This window comes from Orcinus orca, chromosome 2 (assembly GCF_937001465.1).
Source record: "Orcinus orca chromosome 2, mOrcOrc1.1, whole genome shotgun sequence".
Taxonomy (NCBI): Eukaryota; Metazoa; Chordata; class Mammalia; order Artiodactyla; family Delphinidae; genus Orcinus; species Orcinus orca.
Window position 1 is genome coordinate 96828575 of NC_064560.1, and position 17667 is coordinate 96846241.

The window sequence follows — 17667 nt, forward strand, 5'->3', positions numbered from 1 at the left end:
CAGAAATTGTTAAAATTGGTGGCGAATCCATAAAGAACCACAGATCTGAGTGAAGAGTTGATAAAGTAGAAGAATCAAAACTGAACTTTGTTGAAAGAGGAATTTATCAAGTAGTAAGTGTGGAGCAAAAAACCAGAAAGGACCCTTTACCCAAGTCAAAGTTTTCTACAGTCTCACCTTGGAACTTCACGTGAACATCTAGCTGTCACCAGAACTTACTCAGAATTCATCCAAGAGATCCTGCAGGCTTATTTACTGGTCTTTCCTAAGAGTTAAGGTGGCCCAAAGGTTAAGAATCCATGTCTTCCTGCTGAATTCAAGTACCTGGCACCCAAATGAAGAGTTAGAATCTTCTAAGAATTAGAAGGAAAACAGAGACATCTGTCTCTTCACTCCCCTGTGTCTCAGTGGGGCCATGGAGACCTTCACAGCTGTGTTTCCAGACTCCTCTATGGCCAGGTCTTTGCCCTCTTCCCTCCAAATGCCAATCACACCAGCCACTCTATGGTCCCATTCCTTTATCTTTGTTTTCCTTTTATGGAATGAGAGTTCCCTTGGGTGACCCCCACCCCATTTCCTGGTCCCTTGTCGGTGCTTTCAGGGCATTTGTACTCAGCCCTGCTTTTTCTTTTCAGTAACAGTGAGCCCCTTCACAGGGGCATGAAGATTAAGCAAAACACCATGGTGGGTGTGCACAGATGGGGTATATGCTCTACAAATGCTTTTTGGACATTCGAGCAAGGCAGACTTGCTAACACCACTGAATTTAGAATTAAACCTCATATTCTTTGAGTCTTCCTGTCCCCAGGAGAATTTCTTTACAAATATTACCTAATATTTGTTTCCCCTTGTTTCTGATTTTTTAAAAAGACCTAATATTGATACTTCGTTACTCAGGTAACACACGTAGCTCATATTATTTTCACTTGTCCTTAAGAATAGCATGGAATCTATCATATCCCACACAAAGACTTTATGACAAGTGAGGAAATGGTTACCAATCCATCATTAACAGTGACATGGTCTAGGCTGAGAGGAGCCTGCTTGTGAAAACAGAACGGCCAACCTCAATTCACCTGGCCTTCATTGTGTGCCTGCTGGGCCCAGAGCTGCATTTGCAGGAAAGGCTACATTTTCTGGAGAAATGAGCACTAGTCAAAAGACAGTAAGAGGGACTAAATCTGCAAAACAGAAGTTGTTTTGTTCTAACACATCACTCAGATCGAAAGAGATCCAAGCGGGAGTATCAGGGCAAAGGCCAGGGAACAACCTCAGGGCAAGAGTGGAAGGGGTCACTGCGCTGGGTCAGTGGGCTGCGAGGACTCTAGCTCTTTAATAGGAGCACTAATGAAGGGCCATGGCCCCAATAATAATAACAGATATAGCATCAATACTGGATGCTCTGTACTGTTCTGAGAACATTACACATTTCATCTCTTGTAATCCCTACAATAACCCAATGAGGTTAAGTATTATTATCACACCCATTTTATACATGAAGGGAGCTGAGACACAGAGAAGTCAAAAGTGCATGAAAGTGGCCGAGCTGGGACTTGAACCCAGGCAGTCTAGCTGTAAAGCCTGCTGTGCCCTATTGCCTCTCCACACAGAGGATGAGACTGAAGCCTTTAACACTTAACTTGGTAGTTACTTTTCTGTCCCCATCTCAAGCAGCGCTTTCTCTCCACTTGTAAATATCTGTAGTGACACTCATGTTGTTTGAGCACTCATTGGTCTGGTATTTGGGGGGAAATCCCTAGAGGATGTGTGCTAGATGTGGCAAGTTGGTCTGGGAATGAGCTGAGCATAATGGAACTAATTTTCTGAAGTCAGTACAGCCCACAGGGCAAAACAAAATTGGGACCCAGTGAGTGACGGGCGCTTAGGCTCTCCTCACCTCAGGAGTTTCTCTCCTACCCAGGCCTGTCCAGCTGGTGACTTTTGGAGCTCTGTGTTTGGTGAAGCATATATGTGAAAAGACCAGTGTTTTCTTTATCTTTTGTTCAGAGGGAAGTGCAAGGAAGAGATTGGAAATTGACAAGAGCATTGGTCCTCTTGCTGGGGTAGATCAGCCAAAAGAGAGGCCAGACTCCCCTCTGCTCACATCCCTCTCACACAGTCCTTACTGAGCCTTGGCATTATTGGGGGTACCCTCTCCCTGGGTTTCAGCCTTTCAAAATCCCACCATTTCCCAAGGCCCAACTCCAGGCCGTGCTCCCTTATGATGCCCTGCTGGGCCCCCAGCCCTCCCTGGACCCCCTTAGCATATGTTCTTATTCAAACAGCTCCCAGGAGTAGTTTTACTCATGGTTGTTGCACAAGTCTTCTGCTCTCTACTGGTATGGAAAATTCTAGAAGGTGGAGGCTCTCCTGACTTTAACATGCTCCTTCAGACCCCCCACTATACTGGCCCACTGTCTACTTGTGCATATGTCATTGTAACCCACACATTTCAGCACAGGGTTTGTAATCTCTGGATTTGGGAGAAAAAAAAAAAAGACAAAAGGGAAGCTTGAGAGAAAAAAGTAGTCTGCTTTGGGAGAAGAGAGGTGCTTCCCTAATAAAAGATAAAATGGCCAAATGGGGGTAGGCTTGTGCCCCTGAGATAAGAGGAAAGGTCATTTATTTAAACGGTAAATGGCTAGAAATGCAGAATGGATTTATAGGGCCCCTACAAATCCATAAAAAAGCTTGTACATAGATGCATGCATATGAATCCTGAATTGCCTATGAAATTTATCTTTATGAGTAAAGAGAAGAGGGATTGTTGATCCTGTTATGATTTTTACCCCATCTTTCCAAAGAAGACAGGATTAATACCAGGAGAGATAAATCATGATGTGATTTTTTGTATACATGCACAAAGCAAACACAATGAATATTTGATTTTCTCCAACTTCTGCAGAGCTAAATCAATTTGAAGAGATAATGGTAGAGGATTAAGTTATTGGAACGTGTGTAACTATAAAGTTTTGAATACAGTTAACTCACAAGTTATTACAATTTCAGTATAACATCTGTTATCATTGAAATAACAGATGTGTTGTGTATTGTGAAACTAAGGGAAAATTGGATATGCACACATTTTTCAAAAGAAACCAGGCTCCTATTAAATTGTTTTTGAAATGCAGCACTGTAAAAATTATTGCAAAGGGTAGAAGGGGTGTCCTCAAAAGGAGGCTATATCACAAATAATGCTATTAATAGAAAGTTGTCTGAAAATATGAGGCAAGCGAAATGTTATATGAACTCCTGCATTTTGCCAAATTACAAAGAAGGGAAGTTGTCGTATTTAAGGATTTAGAAAAATGTAAAGCTACAAAACAGAAAATAGCAATCCGTAAAAGTGAGCTTGGTGTAAGGAATGATGATCTCCCAGCTCTGCCATCCACACTCAGTGCCTTTACTGCAGTAACTATAGTACTAACTCCTCATGTACAGTGAGTTATATCCACTATCCTTTCAGCAATCATATTTTCTGAACCCAGAGTTGGGACATGTGCTTTAATGAGACCATGTGGATGTGCAGGAATGAGGGAAGAGGAGATTTGACATTGAGATTTTTCTCATAAAATCCGGAATATATGGTCAGTTTTCCTGTGTTGCCCAGCCAGTGCTGGCCTTAAAGCAGAGACTCAGAAACTATTTACTCACGGATCTGAATTGCTCCTTGCCCAGTGCCACCCTTGAGGCACCTCTGTGAGTTTTCTGATCACATTATTGTGATTACATTATTAGTAGCATTCAGCTAATATTTTGTCTAGAGTCTTGAAATCTGCCACTACATTTTTATTTTCTTTCTCCACCTGTCCACAATTGCACTTTTCTTTTTGAAAGGTTAGGGGGAGCAAATCCCAATGTATTATTATTTATCAAGTTTCATGGTCAGCAAAGAATATACCAGAAATATGAGGTTGGAGGTGGGGGGAGATCTAATTAAGCTTGACTTGGTCTGGATTTCAATTCTCCTACCGTTGACAGCTCGCTCCTTGGAGAAAGAGCTCCCAGTTGGTCTCCACCACAAAAAGGTTTCTAATAAAATATTCAAGATAGCTGAGGACCTTTAGAATGGGTAATTTTTTCAACATACACTATGATCTTTCTGCTGGTTGTGGGCTCTGGACCAATACCCAGGAGCTTCTCTTGGAGTGCCTGACTATTCATTATGTTAGAGTATTCTGTGAAAAGTCAATTTACTCAGAGACACCATGTTTTAACTTGGAGACTAAAATTGTCCCTGAGGTTTAGTTTGCTGCCATGATTAAGTTCTTATTGTTCTGCAAATCCTAGCTTTATTTTTAACTGCTTCAATGCTGCATTTTTTAAAGACTAACGAATGGTTAAAAAAGACAGGAAAAGAAAAAAAACATGCAAAAAAATCTAGGACTCAGGAAGAATGCTCTGATAAAGTGCAGACTTTCATTAAATAATGCCTGTAGTGAGTTTACCTGCCGTTGGCTTTGCCTCTGGTTTCGAGAGCCTGCCTAACCAGGCCTAGGACTTAATGAGGTGGCTCCCTTCAGTGTCTTAGACACTTAGCTCTCAAAAATCTCTGTCTACAAACCAATTTTTCCCATCCATTATAACACGAGCAGGAGAAATTGAATGCGTGGTTTGAAATCCCTGTTAATCAATTGGACTATTCCCCTTGGATTGTGGTTGAAGAGCAAGTTTTCATTATGTCTAATAATTAGCATCATCTTTTTTGAAATTAGCTGAATGGACTGACAGTAATCTGTGGTGGATATGTCGTGTGTCTTTCCATTATTAACTTTCTTGGGAGGAGGGAAGAGTGAGTGGGGAAAGAAATGGACTATGGGAATTTTTTTTTCTTATCTTGGTGGCATTTAACATGAGCAGGTGCCGGGTGGGGTCTATTTTAGATGATATAAAAGTGTAATGAGCGTGAGCTTTGGAGACATTATCAACAGCTTGAATCCTATTCCTCTAATTTACTTGGTGAGTGAAACTGGGCAAGTTACTTACCTCCCTAAGTCCACACCTCTGCCTCTGTAAAATGGAGATAATAATAATGCTTTCCTTACAAGGTTACTGTAAAGATTAAATGAGAGACTGCACATCAAGTACTGAAGAATTTACTGGCACTTAGTAAATACCCAATACATTGTAGCTACTGTTATTGCAGCTTTATTACTTTAGGCAGCTGTCATATTAAATGGAAATTCTTTTTATTCATTAGATATTGATGCATTCACTTAACCACTAGGCTGAAGACTCCTGATGAGGCCGTGAGAGGCATAGAGAGACAGATCTACTACTGTTCTTGTAGGGGGATCAGATGTGGTCAGAAATGATCCTGGCAGAAGGTGGGAGGTGACAAGTGCCACAGAAGACGAACAGGGCAGTGCCTGGCACACTGGTGCTAATGGGACAAGTCCCTCCACTGAGTGGTGGAAGGCAGAGGATTATGGGACATAACTAGAGAGTGATTTTGGCTGTGGTTCCTGGCAGCAGAACCCCCAAGCCTAGCTCTGTTTTCGAGGCTGTTATGGAATGAATGTTTATGTAGATTCATATGTTGAAGCCATATACCCCAATGACAGTATTTGGAGGTGAGGCCTTTGGGAGGTGATTAGGTTTCGATGAAGTCATGAGAGTGTGGTCCCTCTGATGGCATTAGTGCCCTTATAAGAGGAAGAGACAAGAGAGCTCCCTCGACCCTGCCATGGAAAGGCACAGCAAGAAGGTGGCTGTCTGCAAGTCAGGATCGGGTTCTCCCCAGGAACCAAATCTGCTGGCACCTCGGTCTTGGACTTTCCAGTCTCTAGAGTCATGAGAAATGAATGCCTCTTGTTTAAGCCACCCAGTCTATGGAATGTAATAGCAGTCCAGGCTAAGACAGAGGGCTTCTGTGAGCTCTCTGTTACCCTTTTAACAAATCCCTTTTCTGCTTCAATCAGCCAGAGTCCGTCTGCTGCTTGCCACTAAGCAGCTGACCAACGTGCCCCTCAGTGGTGGGATCTGCATTCTCATTCCTCCTCAGCTGACAGTGAGATTACAGCCGGCAGTGAGATTACAGGCTGTGAACACACAGCCTGTGTTCCAGTCTTCTCTGCCTGCCTTCTTCTTTTTCATCCTGCTCCAATAGGCTAATTCCTTCGAGGTTCCCTCATTCATCTTCCAGAGTGGGAGAATCTGAATGGCCTAGTTAATTACCACTGGGCACAGTGTGACATCAGACCACCCCAGTGGACTGAAGTCAACCTGGAGATTGGGCCACCCTTGGTCTAATTAGGGGCACAGACATGCTTAAGGCAGAGCTTGAGGCATATTCCCTTCGTTTGGGGCACAAAGGGGGCATGTCCCTTGAACAGAGCTGGTGGGCATGATAGGCACCAGAATTGGCTTTTCTAGGACAGTTTTCACCATATAACATAAAGTGAGGCCCAGGATCCTCACTGGGATGGAATGAATGGGCTGGGTTTATCAGGGAGAGATGCTAACTCCACCTCTTCCTCTACTGTCACTGTATTTCTAATGGCTTTTCCTGACTTCATGCTTTTAGCAGTATTCCCACAAAATATTAGACATTCTGTTATTGCAACATTTTTATATTCTATTTATGTTATTTATCTCTTTTCCCTCTTTTCTGTGATTCTTTTGTTTTTTGAAAACTTAAAAAAATTTATTTATTTTATTTATTTATTTTTGGCTGCATTGGGTCTTCGTTGCTGCGCACGGGCTTTCTCTAGTTGCGGTGAGCGGGGGCTACTCTTTGTTGCGGTGCGCGGGCTTCTCATTGCGGTGGCTTCTCTTGTTGCGGAGCACGGGCTCTAGGCGCGTGGGGTTCAGTAGTTGTGGCACGTGGGCTCAGTAGTTATGGCTTGCGGGCTGTAGAGCACAGGCTCACTAGTTGTGGCACACGGCCTTAGTTGCTCCACTGTATGTGGGATCTTCCCAGACCAGGGCTTGAACCCGTGTCCCCTGCATTGACAGGTGGATTGTTAACCACTGCGCCACCAGGGAAGCCCTTTTCTGTGGATTCTTCAAGGTCAGGAACCAGCTTACAAACACAGAGCCTAGTGTAGAGGTGGATCCATCAAAGTTCATATTAGTTAGAGTGATGATGGCTGTTACAGTAAACAAACTCCTAGTTGTGATGATTCCAACATGATGGCTGGAAGTCTATTTCCCACTTACATGAGGACCCACGTGGGAGTTCCTGATTAGTGGGTGGCCCTCCTCTAAGCAGGGATCAGGGATCAGGACCGTCTATCAAATGGTGTCACTGGCTTCAGCATGTGGCTTCCCAGGGCTCCATGCTTATCTGCCTCAAACTAGAAGGAGGGTTCCACATGCAGAGTTTCATAAGCTAGGCCTGGAAGTGGCATGTGTCACTGTGCTGACATTCCACTTGTTAGAGCCTGTTACATGGCCATCCTTAAATGAAAGAGACCGGGAAATGTAATCTCACTGTCAGCTGAGGAGGAAGAGAAAATGGTTTGGCATGCAGCTGGGTAACCTCCTGAGTCTTGAGCTGGGACATGAAGAAAAAGAAGGATCTGAATGGACAGAGATGAGGGGATAGCACCTCAGAGAGCAGTAGGTTTGAGGACTGGAGTCTGGAGAGGGCTGGATGTGAGGAGCTCAGCACTGATAATTAACCACTTATCACCAAAGTCCTTGGTCTGAGATTTCAGGAACTCAAATGAAGATGCTAACTCAGGACCCAGAATGCCTGGTTCAGATCTCAGCTCAGATACTTACCAGCTGTGTTATGTGGCATATGCTCTCTGTGCTTCATTTTCTTATCTGTGAAATGGGGATAGAAATAGTTTCTACCTCTTAGGCATGGTGTGAAGACTGAATGAGTTAATACCTGTAAAGGATATAGAAGAGTGTTTGGCATATAATAAGGATTCAACAAATGTTACTACCTTCACTCTTCCTATGTATATGAATATGTATTGTATGTGTGTGTAAATTATAACACCATGAGGACATAGATATTGAAATATGGGGTAGGGGAGAGAGAAGGGAGGGTGGTCAAGGGCGTTGACTTCAGCTTTGTATTTTGGTCACTAATAATGCCATAACACTCTTATTAATCTTAGTACTTTGGACAGGCAGTGCTTTCTTCTGATTGCCTTTGCTGTCCCACCAATTATCAGTTGGTTCTTTCATGACATTTGGTCATACATTTTGTATTTTGTGTTATGATATAAATCTTTTCTCTCTCCCACCTTTTGTCTGAAATTTGGCTCGTCTGTACAAGGGATATAATGACGCTCATTAGTATTGGTAGGACCCAGCTGCTGCCGGCTTCCTTAGAGCAAAGCCCCACTCATGCCAGCCTTTATTTCAGTGGGGTATGCTGCCCATTAATGCAAGGTCATTGCCAGTTCCTGCTCTCATTTCCGCCTGCCTTTCTGTGCCCCTTCTGGCTTGCCCATCCTATTGCCCAGCAGGCTGCCTTCCATGGTCAAAGGCCACCTCCCATCCACTCTCCTCACTTAGGCCACAAGTTCTTGGGGTGCTGTGGCACTGTCCCCAAGCCAGCAGCTGCCCCAAGCTGACGGCTACCCCCACCAGTGGCCAGGAGGGGTGGAGCGGCAGCCTCCGGAGAAGGTGATGGGTAACGGGGCACTGGCATTTGATGAACTACCTCTCCGCATTCTTGCTTTACAGAGAGGCCCGGTGGAGTGGGTCTGCCAAGTTCTCAAAGAAGAAAACATTGTGTTTCCACTCGACTTCACATTCGGAAGTAAACTCGCCAGGCAACTTCTTACATGAGGCTCATGTAACTTTAATGCCTCGTCCTGGCATTGTTTCCTGGCCTGGCCAGTACTGGCCCCTCCGCGTGGCCTCCTGGAGGACAGGATTTGTTCCGTGCCTCGAGGGCATGCCTTCCCAGGTCAGCAGATGGCCTTCTGATGACTATTTCCAGCTCGTCTTACCTGACCATTCCCTCACTGTATGAACAGCTGTTTCCTTCACTTCAGAGCTGCCCAACCGGATTGGTGATTTTTCTTCTGGCCTTTTGTTTGCACAGAACATAAATCTTTCTCTCTTTCTGACCTGGCCTGCAGTTCCATCCACCTGTGCCCGCCTGGAGCAATATATAACTCTCGCCAGGCTCTGTTTCCTTTGCTCACTTCAGCCTATAAACCAAACTTTCTTCTTCCTTTTACTCCCTCTCTTCTTGGCTGATTCAGCACTATCTTAGCACCTGGCTGCCAGTTAACACTTAACCACAAAAAAGACATTCTTTTATGGGTCTGACCTGAACTGGAAACTTCTGACAGCAGGGGATATGCAATAGAAATCTCAGTCCCATTGGCCTCCTTTCTCTCTTTTTCTAGAGTCTGAGGAGACTTAATTTACACCAGGTTAGCAGCAACTATGTTAATTGAAAAAGAGTTAATTAAATAACTTGGTACTTTGAGCTGTCAAAATGTAGCCAGTCAGTTGAATCAATCCAGTTAAATGTTTAACAATGATCCCAAAAATCGGATATGAATGTAAGAAGAAAGGAAAGGAACCTATGTCCCTAAGAGAGCACTCTGTGGAGTCTAGATTATTACTAGGCAAATGCTACCGACTTTTCTAAGTGCTGCAACTGTGTCAGTGGTTTTTGGTTTGAGACTTTTATTTAGGTTTCCTGGACTAGAGGAGAATCTCTCAGCACATTTTCTTGTTGCCTTCTTTTTTATTGAAGGTGTCAGATACTCTCAAAACATTGTTTCTCACCTCCAGTTGAAAACCAAGAAAGTGAAATATTCATGTTGTAGAAACAGGCTGGTCAGAAAGTAGGGTCTCGGTTTTCGTTACAATAAGCTTTGCAGTGAAATGAATGAGATCCTCTGCTGCATTATGGTCCAGAATGTGCCCACCACATACTCATTCATATAACTGTTCATTGGTGGTGTCTGGTTGGGAATGCTTAGCTACCTTTCTGTTTCTTCAGGGTGTTAGCTGGTGAGTTTTAAAGATGGATCACACACTCTCTTCCTGGTTTTTACTTTGCAGCAGGCCAAGATTTGTTGTGTGATTAAAACCTAAGTATCGGCTCGGCCTGGGCAGAGTGCGTAGGCCCGCGGCGCTCGGTGGGCTCGGGGGTCCTCCCAAGCAGCCCGCCCCCGCTCCGCTCCCGGCCCACAGCCGCCCTTCAGCTGTCGACCGGCGTTCCGGAGCCCAGATCTGAGTCGCCCGGCACCTTCTGTTCGGTCAGCGGCGTGAGCGTCTCGCCGAAGCGTGTTGTCCGCGCAGCTCGGCCTGTAGTACGCCCGTGCGCTTGCCCGGCCGGCCGGCCTGCGGAGCTCCCGCCCCTGTCCGCCGCATGGTCCGGGGGGGTCCGGGCACCGCCTCGACGGCAGCTCCGCCGGACGCGCGGACTGGACCGCAGCCCGCACCCCGAGCGGGCGGCGTCATGAGGCACCTGCCGTACTTCTGTCGCGGCCAGGTGGTGCGGGGCTTCGGTCGCGGCCCCAAGCAGCAGGGCGTCCCTACAGCTAACTTTCCTGAACCAGTAGTAGATAATCTTCCAGCTGATGCATCCACTGGCATATATTATGGTTGGGCCAGTGTTGGAAGTGGAGACGCCCGTAAGATGGTGGTGAGCATAGGATGGAACCCATACTACAAGAATACAGAAAAGTCCATGGAAACTAATATCATGCATACTTTCAAAGAGGAAATTCTCAACGTGGCCATCGCCGGCTACCTCAGACCAGAAAAGAACTTTGATTGTTTAGAGTCACTTATTTCAGCAATTCAAGGTGATATTGAGGAAGCTAAGAAACGACTAGATTTACTAGAACATTTGAAACTCAAAGAAGACAATTTCTTCCAGGTTCCTAAAAGCAAAATGATGAATGGCCACTGAAGGAAAAGCATCTTATTTATTCATTCACTGTTTTCTAATATTTTGCTGCTCATAACTCTACAGCTTCATCTTGGATATATTTTAAAAATCAAATGTTTTCCTACAGCTGTGAATTAAACAGTACAATGTAGTTACCATATTATGTTCCAGCTATTCAATTAAACCCATCATGTTACAGTACTAAAGAGGTTCATTTAAAAAATCAAGATTCTTTTTTATGTAATATGTTGATTAAAATGTACCACTAGAAAGGTCTTAAGTGTTTTATAATGGAAATGAAATATATATAAATATGGGTAACAGGCAAGTCACTAGTCTGAGATGAGAACTATAATTCTCATGGTAAAATTCTAGCATGCATGTACCTGTATAGCATGCTCTGCTAATCCGAAGGCTCATAAAAGTAACTATATTAAGCAGAGGTTTGACAGTTTATTACAAACCTAAGGGGAAAGATCCAGACTTTGTATTTTTGATATTTTGTGCATTCATATATTATTATAGACATGAAGACTTGTGAAATTTCATTTTAGTTAGTCATTTCCTTTAAGGGCTCAAATCATTGTACTGTGTTCCATTTTTGTTACAGCTGCCTCAGTTCTAATTGGTCTAGACTCTCTCCCTATTATTTTTTTGTTTTTCTTTTAAAACAGTAAAATGAGTGTTTTTCGAATCTCTGGTTCTCATTTTTGTGTTGTATAACACTTCTCTCTTTTTAAGAGTAGATATTCTTCAACATTTTTCTTAACCTTTGTTTCCTGTAAACAATTGTCAGTGTCAGTTATTCCATTTAGAATATCCAACTTTACATTGACAAAATGTAGAGTTTCATCCGCGTCTGTATCTGCCATCCCATCGCTTCAATATATGAACAGTGATTAAGTGCACATCTCTTGCATTTTAGAAAAAACACCCAAATGTTCATCTGTAGGTTTCCTCAAAGTTTAAACGAACACCTAGCATTTCATTTATATATACCAGTTTCTTAACACAAAATATTTGTTTCTCCCCTTAGGGAAACTAAGAGCCAACTAAACTATGAAATACAAAGTTATTTGTTTTTAATGTGACTGTATGTTCCTGAGCAAATGCAGACTGTTGTAGTTGTGTGTGCACAATGTAATTTAAGGCTAAAGAGTGCTATCTAGAAGATAATTTTAAAGATAACTCATTACAAAACCATTTTCCCCTAATCTACATAAATGAGAACTGATTTTAACAAAACTTTATATATTTAGAAGAACATCTAAAGCTAATGTTGGAGAAGGGGGAAGCAGGAATGTTTTGACTTTTTGGTGTATGAATTTATGGCAAACAATGTAGTATGTGTCTTTTTCATTTCTTCTTTATAGAAATACTTAGAAAATGTAATTTAATGTTAGAAATCCTATACTTGAAAGAAACCTCAATTATCAGTGGTTCTATGAAACAAAGTTAAAAACAAACATGGAAAGTGTAAAAAAGATTTGTGTTTGAGTAGCTTGCGACTGGTTGTGTCCTCATTAAGTGTGAAAATTCTTTGATATTGTCACCTTACATTTTGTTAAATAACTATTGCTTTTGAAAAGCCTATAGTGTGTGGTTTAGGAGTTAGTTAATAGTGTCTACATTTTTTTAAGTTTCATATATAAAGTATTTATATATTATAAGAAATTGCAGTAGGGCCATTTTCAATTAGTCAGTGTTTTCAGGCCTTGAAATGAATCTTGACCACGTGAAAAAAAACAAAACAAAAACCTAAGTATATAAATGAGAGCTTAATTGATAAGGAGTGTGTGTAGCATAAGGGATGCCTTCGAGTTGACTTAGGCTAAATTGACAGAGGAGCAAGCATCTGGATGGAAAATTCTAACAATCCATCCATTTGGAGGTCTCTTTACCTCGAAGAACTGGCATGTTGAATCCATCCCACTTGAATTAACTGATCATTCCATTTTTTGGCAGAGCAGAATAACAGTTTATGGCATTTGTATGATGGTTTTTATTTTCCAGTGTGTTTTCACATCTATTATGTCTTTGGATCCTCACCTCATTTTACATGTAGAGAAAGGAGATTCAGAGTGGCTTGGCTAAGGTTCTGGAACTAGTTAGTATCAGATCCAGAATTATGTGCTGGATAATATCGTCACTCCTACAACAGTGGAACATTTTCATTTAACACGTACCTTAAAAAGTATACTCTGAACTTTTAAAATATTAACGCATAAGGGCAGCCAACCTTAAGCTTATGTAGAACTTCTTACCACCCCCAGCAAAGTTCACATAATCAGGCACACTTTGTGGTACAGTTTTATGGTTTTTGTCTCTAATAACAAACCTCTGGCATAACCAGAGCCTCAAGTGTAATCTGAGTCATCAAATCAAGAGGTTTTTTTTTGTTTTTTTTTGCGGTACGTGGGCCTCTCACTGCTGTGGCCTCTCCCGTTGTGGAGCACAGGCTCCGGACGCGCAGGCTCAGCGGCCGTGGCTCACGGGCCCAGCCGCTCCGTGGCATGTGGGATCTTCCTGGACCGGGGCACGAACCCGTGTCCCCTGCATCGGCAGGCGGACTCTCAACCAGTGCGCTACCAGGGAAGCCCAAAATCAAGAGTTCTTCATGCACACTCTAGGAGTTTTGATTCTAAGACCAAGCCCCTGTGGATGAACAACATCTCTTGAACATCTGTCATTCATATATGGTACTTATGTTATTTGTCAAGTAAAATAGAACATTCAGTTATTCAGAACACCAAGTATTTTGTTGTTAGTGGGTAGGAGTATAAAACCTGAGCGGTGACAGGGACAGGAGAGCCATCTAGTTGTGTCTTTTCATTTTAAAAATGAGGAAATCAAGGCCCAGGGAAGTGAAGTGACTCGATCCAGACGTGTGCTGTTTAACAGCAGACTTAAGTTCCCTACCTTTCAGCCTGGTGCCTGTTCACCATGACTTCATGCCAGCAATGTGAACCTGACATTTTGTCACCCAACCTCATGGAGGGCGATAGAGGCCTTCCCACCGAGACTTCCGTCCCTCTTACAGTGATTGTGTGCACAGATAAAACCACTATATAATTATAGTTTGAAAGCATGAGACTTAGAGAAACAATTTATTATCAAAATATTTGAATTAATTATAGATGCATCAGTGTTCTTCTTGTTCGACTCCTCTGTATTGAGGCATGTTTAATAATTTGTAAATTCACTAGAAGTTAATATCATACACTATTTGCTTTATTGGTAAGGCTCCTGGAACCACAAATATCACACATTTAAAATAATGATAGCAAATATGTAATGAGAACTTCCCTTATACAAGCTTTTTTTTTTTTTTTGACTGTGTTGGGTCTTCATTGGTGCACGTGGGCTTTCTCTAGTTGCGGCGAGCAGGGGCTACTCTTCGTTGCGGTGCGCGGGCTTCTCATCGCAGCAGCTTCTCTTGTTGCGCAGCACAGGCTCTAGGCGCGCTGGCTTCAGTAGTTGCAGCATGCGGGCTCAGTAGTTGGCAACACGCGGGCCCTAGAGCGCACAGGCTTCAGTAGTTGCCACGTGTGGGCTCAGTAGTTGTAGCACGCGGGCTCTAGGGAGCATGGGCTTCAGTAGTTGTGCTGTGTGGGCTCAGTGTGGCTTGTGGGCTCTGCAGCGCAGGCTCAGTAGTTGTGGCATACGGGCTTAGTTGCTCCGCGGCATGTGGGATCTTCCTAGACCAGGGCTCGAACTTGTGTCCCCTGCATTGGCAGGTGGATTCTTAACCACTGCACCACCAGGGAAGTCCCTCTACAAGCATTTTGATTACATTTTCCCGTTTAATTCTGTCGAGTACCCTATGAAGCTGATCCTATTCTGATCTCATTTTGTAGACAAGGAGGCTCCACCCTCTCTAAATGGTGAAGTTTTCATTTGTCAACATGGTCTGACTCCAGAACCTGCATTTTCAAAATTGCTATTTAGCCAACTCAGTTATATTTCAAAAAGAAGTTCATGAACTCATGCTGTTCGATTTCTCTGATAACTACAAAATGAACTGCAAGTTAAAAATATACTAAATGCCTCAACATTTTCTGTTAAGAACTTCCGGATTTGGTAACCAGGTAACGCCAGGACAGATGCCCTCCCGAATTAGTTTAAGAGGGCTCTCCAAGGGTGCTGACCACCCACAAACATCTTTTAGAAGGACTCCTGGGCATGAAACTTCTCTATCAAGTTCTGTACTGCTAAAGAAATGTCTAAGCGCACGTAAGAAGTCTGTATAAGAAGCTCTTTTATAATCTTGACACTTGTTTTAGAAGATAATGAAGACATACAGTTAAAAAGATAAGCAGTGTGGAAATAATTTTTAAACTAGGTCTTAAAGCCCAATATATGTTTTCATCTGTTTGTTTCTAAGTTAGGAAGAGGGTAGTAAGGTCCTATATATTTTTTCCTGCTTTATTCATTCTCTAGGTGTCATCACTCAAATTTTACCTGCTCATTGCTGAAGAGTCAGTGGGAACCATCATGGCCCAGGCAGGCTGCCCACCTCAGGTGAGAATAGTAGAATAATTTTTGATTTTGAAACCACACCAATTTAATAAGGAAGCACCCACAGAGAGCTGAAGCAACCTCCCCGCGTCCCTTTCACAGCTCCATTTTCCCTGAGATTACCACCAGCCCTTTCAATAAACATGAGCTTATGAAAGAAACAGCTACATAAAATTTTATACTTCTCAAATTCTGGTTTTCTTTTTAAGTTGCAAACTCAAGCCTGATCGTAGTGCACTCCAACCAAAAGACCTCCTCAGGCAAGAAACACATTATGGGAAGCTATTTATAAGGTTTAAATTATCCATATTAACATACTTAAGATTCACCAGTGCGGTTTCTAGATGCCAGATCCAATCCACAGTGACGCCTCAGCATTTGGGTATATAGTTGACTGCATAGACTTTCTCAAGAGAAAACTGCGGAGTGAAAACCACAGGGCTGGAAGACCCCTGGAGGAATTAACTAATCAATCCCCCTGCCTCTGGCAGGACCAAAAGCAAAACCCATTTAGGTATCAACACAGGCCTATATGCCTGTTCTGTTTGCAAAACCTGATTGGTTCCATTTTTTTCCATTTTTTAAGTGAAAGCTGTAGGCAAAGTATAACAGAAAAAATTACATAGTATATATAGACACACATGTACACAGCCAACCCTTGATCATGTATACAGCATTTATTGGAATTCTCCTCTATTAAAAAGACAGCATTAGGCCCAGAGAGTTAACCCAGTGTAGGTAAAAATATAGTGTATGCTCACAGGAGTTTACAGTTTGGTTAGGAAGACATGACATACATCATGACAGTGCTGGATTGTGTTGACATAAGTAATAGAGACCTAATATGTACCAGCATAGACACTTCTAATCACATTTACTTGGACTTCTAGTTCTTTTATACTTTCATGTCCTGGGAATTCATTCACAGCATTTTGAAGTTACAAAAACTTGATTTTAGGGAGGTTGGAGACATCCAATTTTTCTATCCTGAATTCTTGCCCAGAAATGTATCTCTTCTCTCTATCTCCATCCCACTGCTGGAAATTAGTAGTGTCACCAATTGGACTGATGTGAGAGACCCAGGCAAGCAGGACCAACATTTCCTGTAAGGTTTTGGTTCCTGGCATTCCCCTGGGGTAAGGGGAGGATTTTCAACTGTGGGGGAAATGGTTAATGGTCCCTCACTCCTGTCTCTCCTCAAGTGGGATCAGTAGGCTCCTACTTGGGTCAGAAAGCATGGAGTTAAACAGAAAGCAGGGTAGAAAAGCCACCTTTCATTAATTCATGCACTCATTCACTGGGCTGTTCTGGGCTAGACTCTGAGGCTACAAAGATACTTGGCTTTTATTTGTGAAGAGCTCACAATAGACATATAACCATGATATGATGGCAAAGGGCAATAATAGAGGCAGGTACGAGGTGTACTGGGGGAGTCAGGAGGGAGGAGAATTATATGAGCATGAGATCTGCGGGATGTTTCATAAATTATGTAACATTTAAACTGAGTTTTGGAGGATAGCGGATTTCATCAGTTGGAGAAGGTGCAAGAATCTTTCTAGGCAGAAGGAACACTGTATGTGCAAAGTAGTGGCCCCGGAACATGGGGTGGTCAGAGAATGACAACAAGAGGAGGACCTGAGGGGCGGGGGCTGGAACCGCAGTTTGGTGACCACATTCTAAAGGGCCTTTAGAAAGCTTGGTTTGGGAGTTTGGATCTCATCCAGAGAGAAGGATGGGGAACAAGGGGTGGCATCAATTAAAGCTCTTAGGCAGGACAGGGGACGGGTCTGGGTTCATGCTTTAGGAAGGTCATTCCAGCAGCCAGTGTGTGGAGGGAATATTGAGGTGGGAACAGCCCAGAACAGCGAACCTGGCTTGGAGGTCATGGCAGTAGTCCAGGTGAGAGGAGATGAGGGCTGAGCCAAGGTGGAGAGGGAGGGAATGGTCTCAGGAGATGGGCGGCATCATCAGAGATGACAGGATTTAGAGACTGGATCTTGTGGGCAAAGGAGAGAAAAAGCTGGGGAAGTGCTCAGCTTCTCTCCAGATGGATGGAGATAAATGCAATGTGAGAAGAGGAGCAGGTCTGGAAGGGCTGGGTGTAGATCCAAGGAGCTTAGTTGTAGACATGTTGTACTTGTGAGACAGGTAGTTGGTGATATTTATTCAGTTGAAAATATCAGTGTAAGATTATAATGCTGAGGAGTGACACAAAGGTGGGACAGGACAATTAAACTCTCCATGGATGATGAATGGGGCTTGTAGTTTGGGGAAATGCTGCCGTTGCTGGGGCAGTCTCCCTGTCTGGGTCCCCAGAGGTGGTT

The 17667-nt window shown here is 43.1% G+C and overlaps 1 protein-coding gene across 1 annotated transcript; it reads left to right on the top strand.

The window, feature by feature from the left end:
* Positions 1-10375: 10375 nt before the first annotated feature.
* LOC101281253 (riboflavin kinase-like) lies at positions 10376-11621 on the top strand. Its single transcript, XM_033437172.2, has one exon. It carries the CDS (start codon positions 10391-10393, stop codon positions 10844-10846), a length of 456 nt encoding a protein of 151 aa, XP_033293063.1. The 5' UTR covers positions 10376-10390; the 3' UTR covers positions 10847-11621.
* The last annotated feature ends 6046 nt before the right edge of the window (positions 11622-17667 follow it).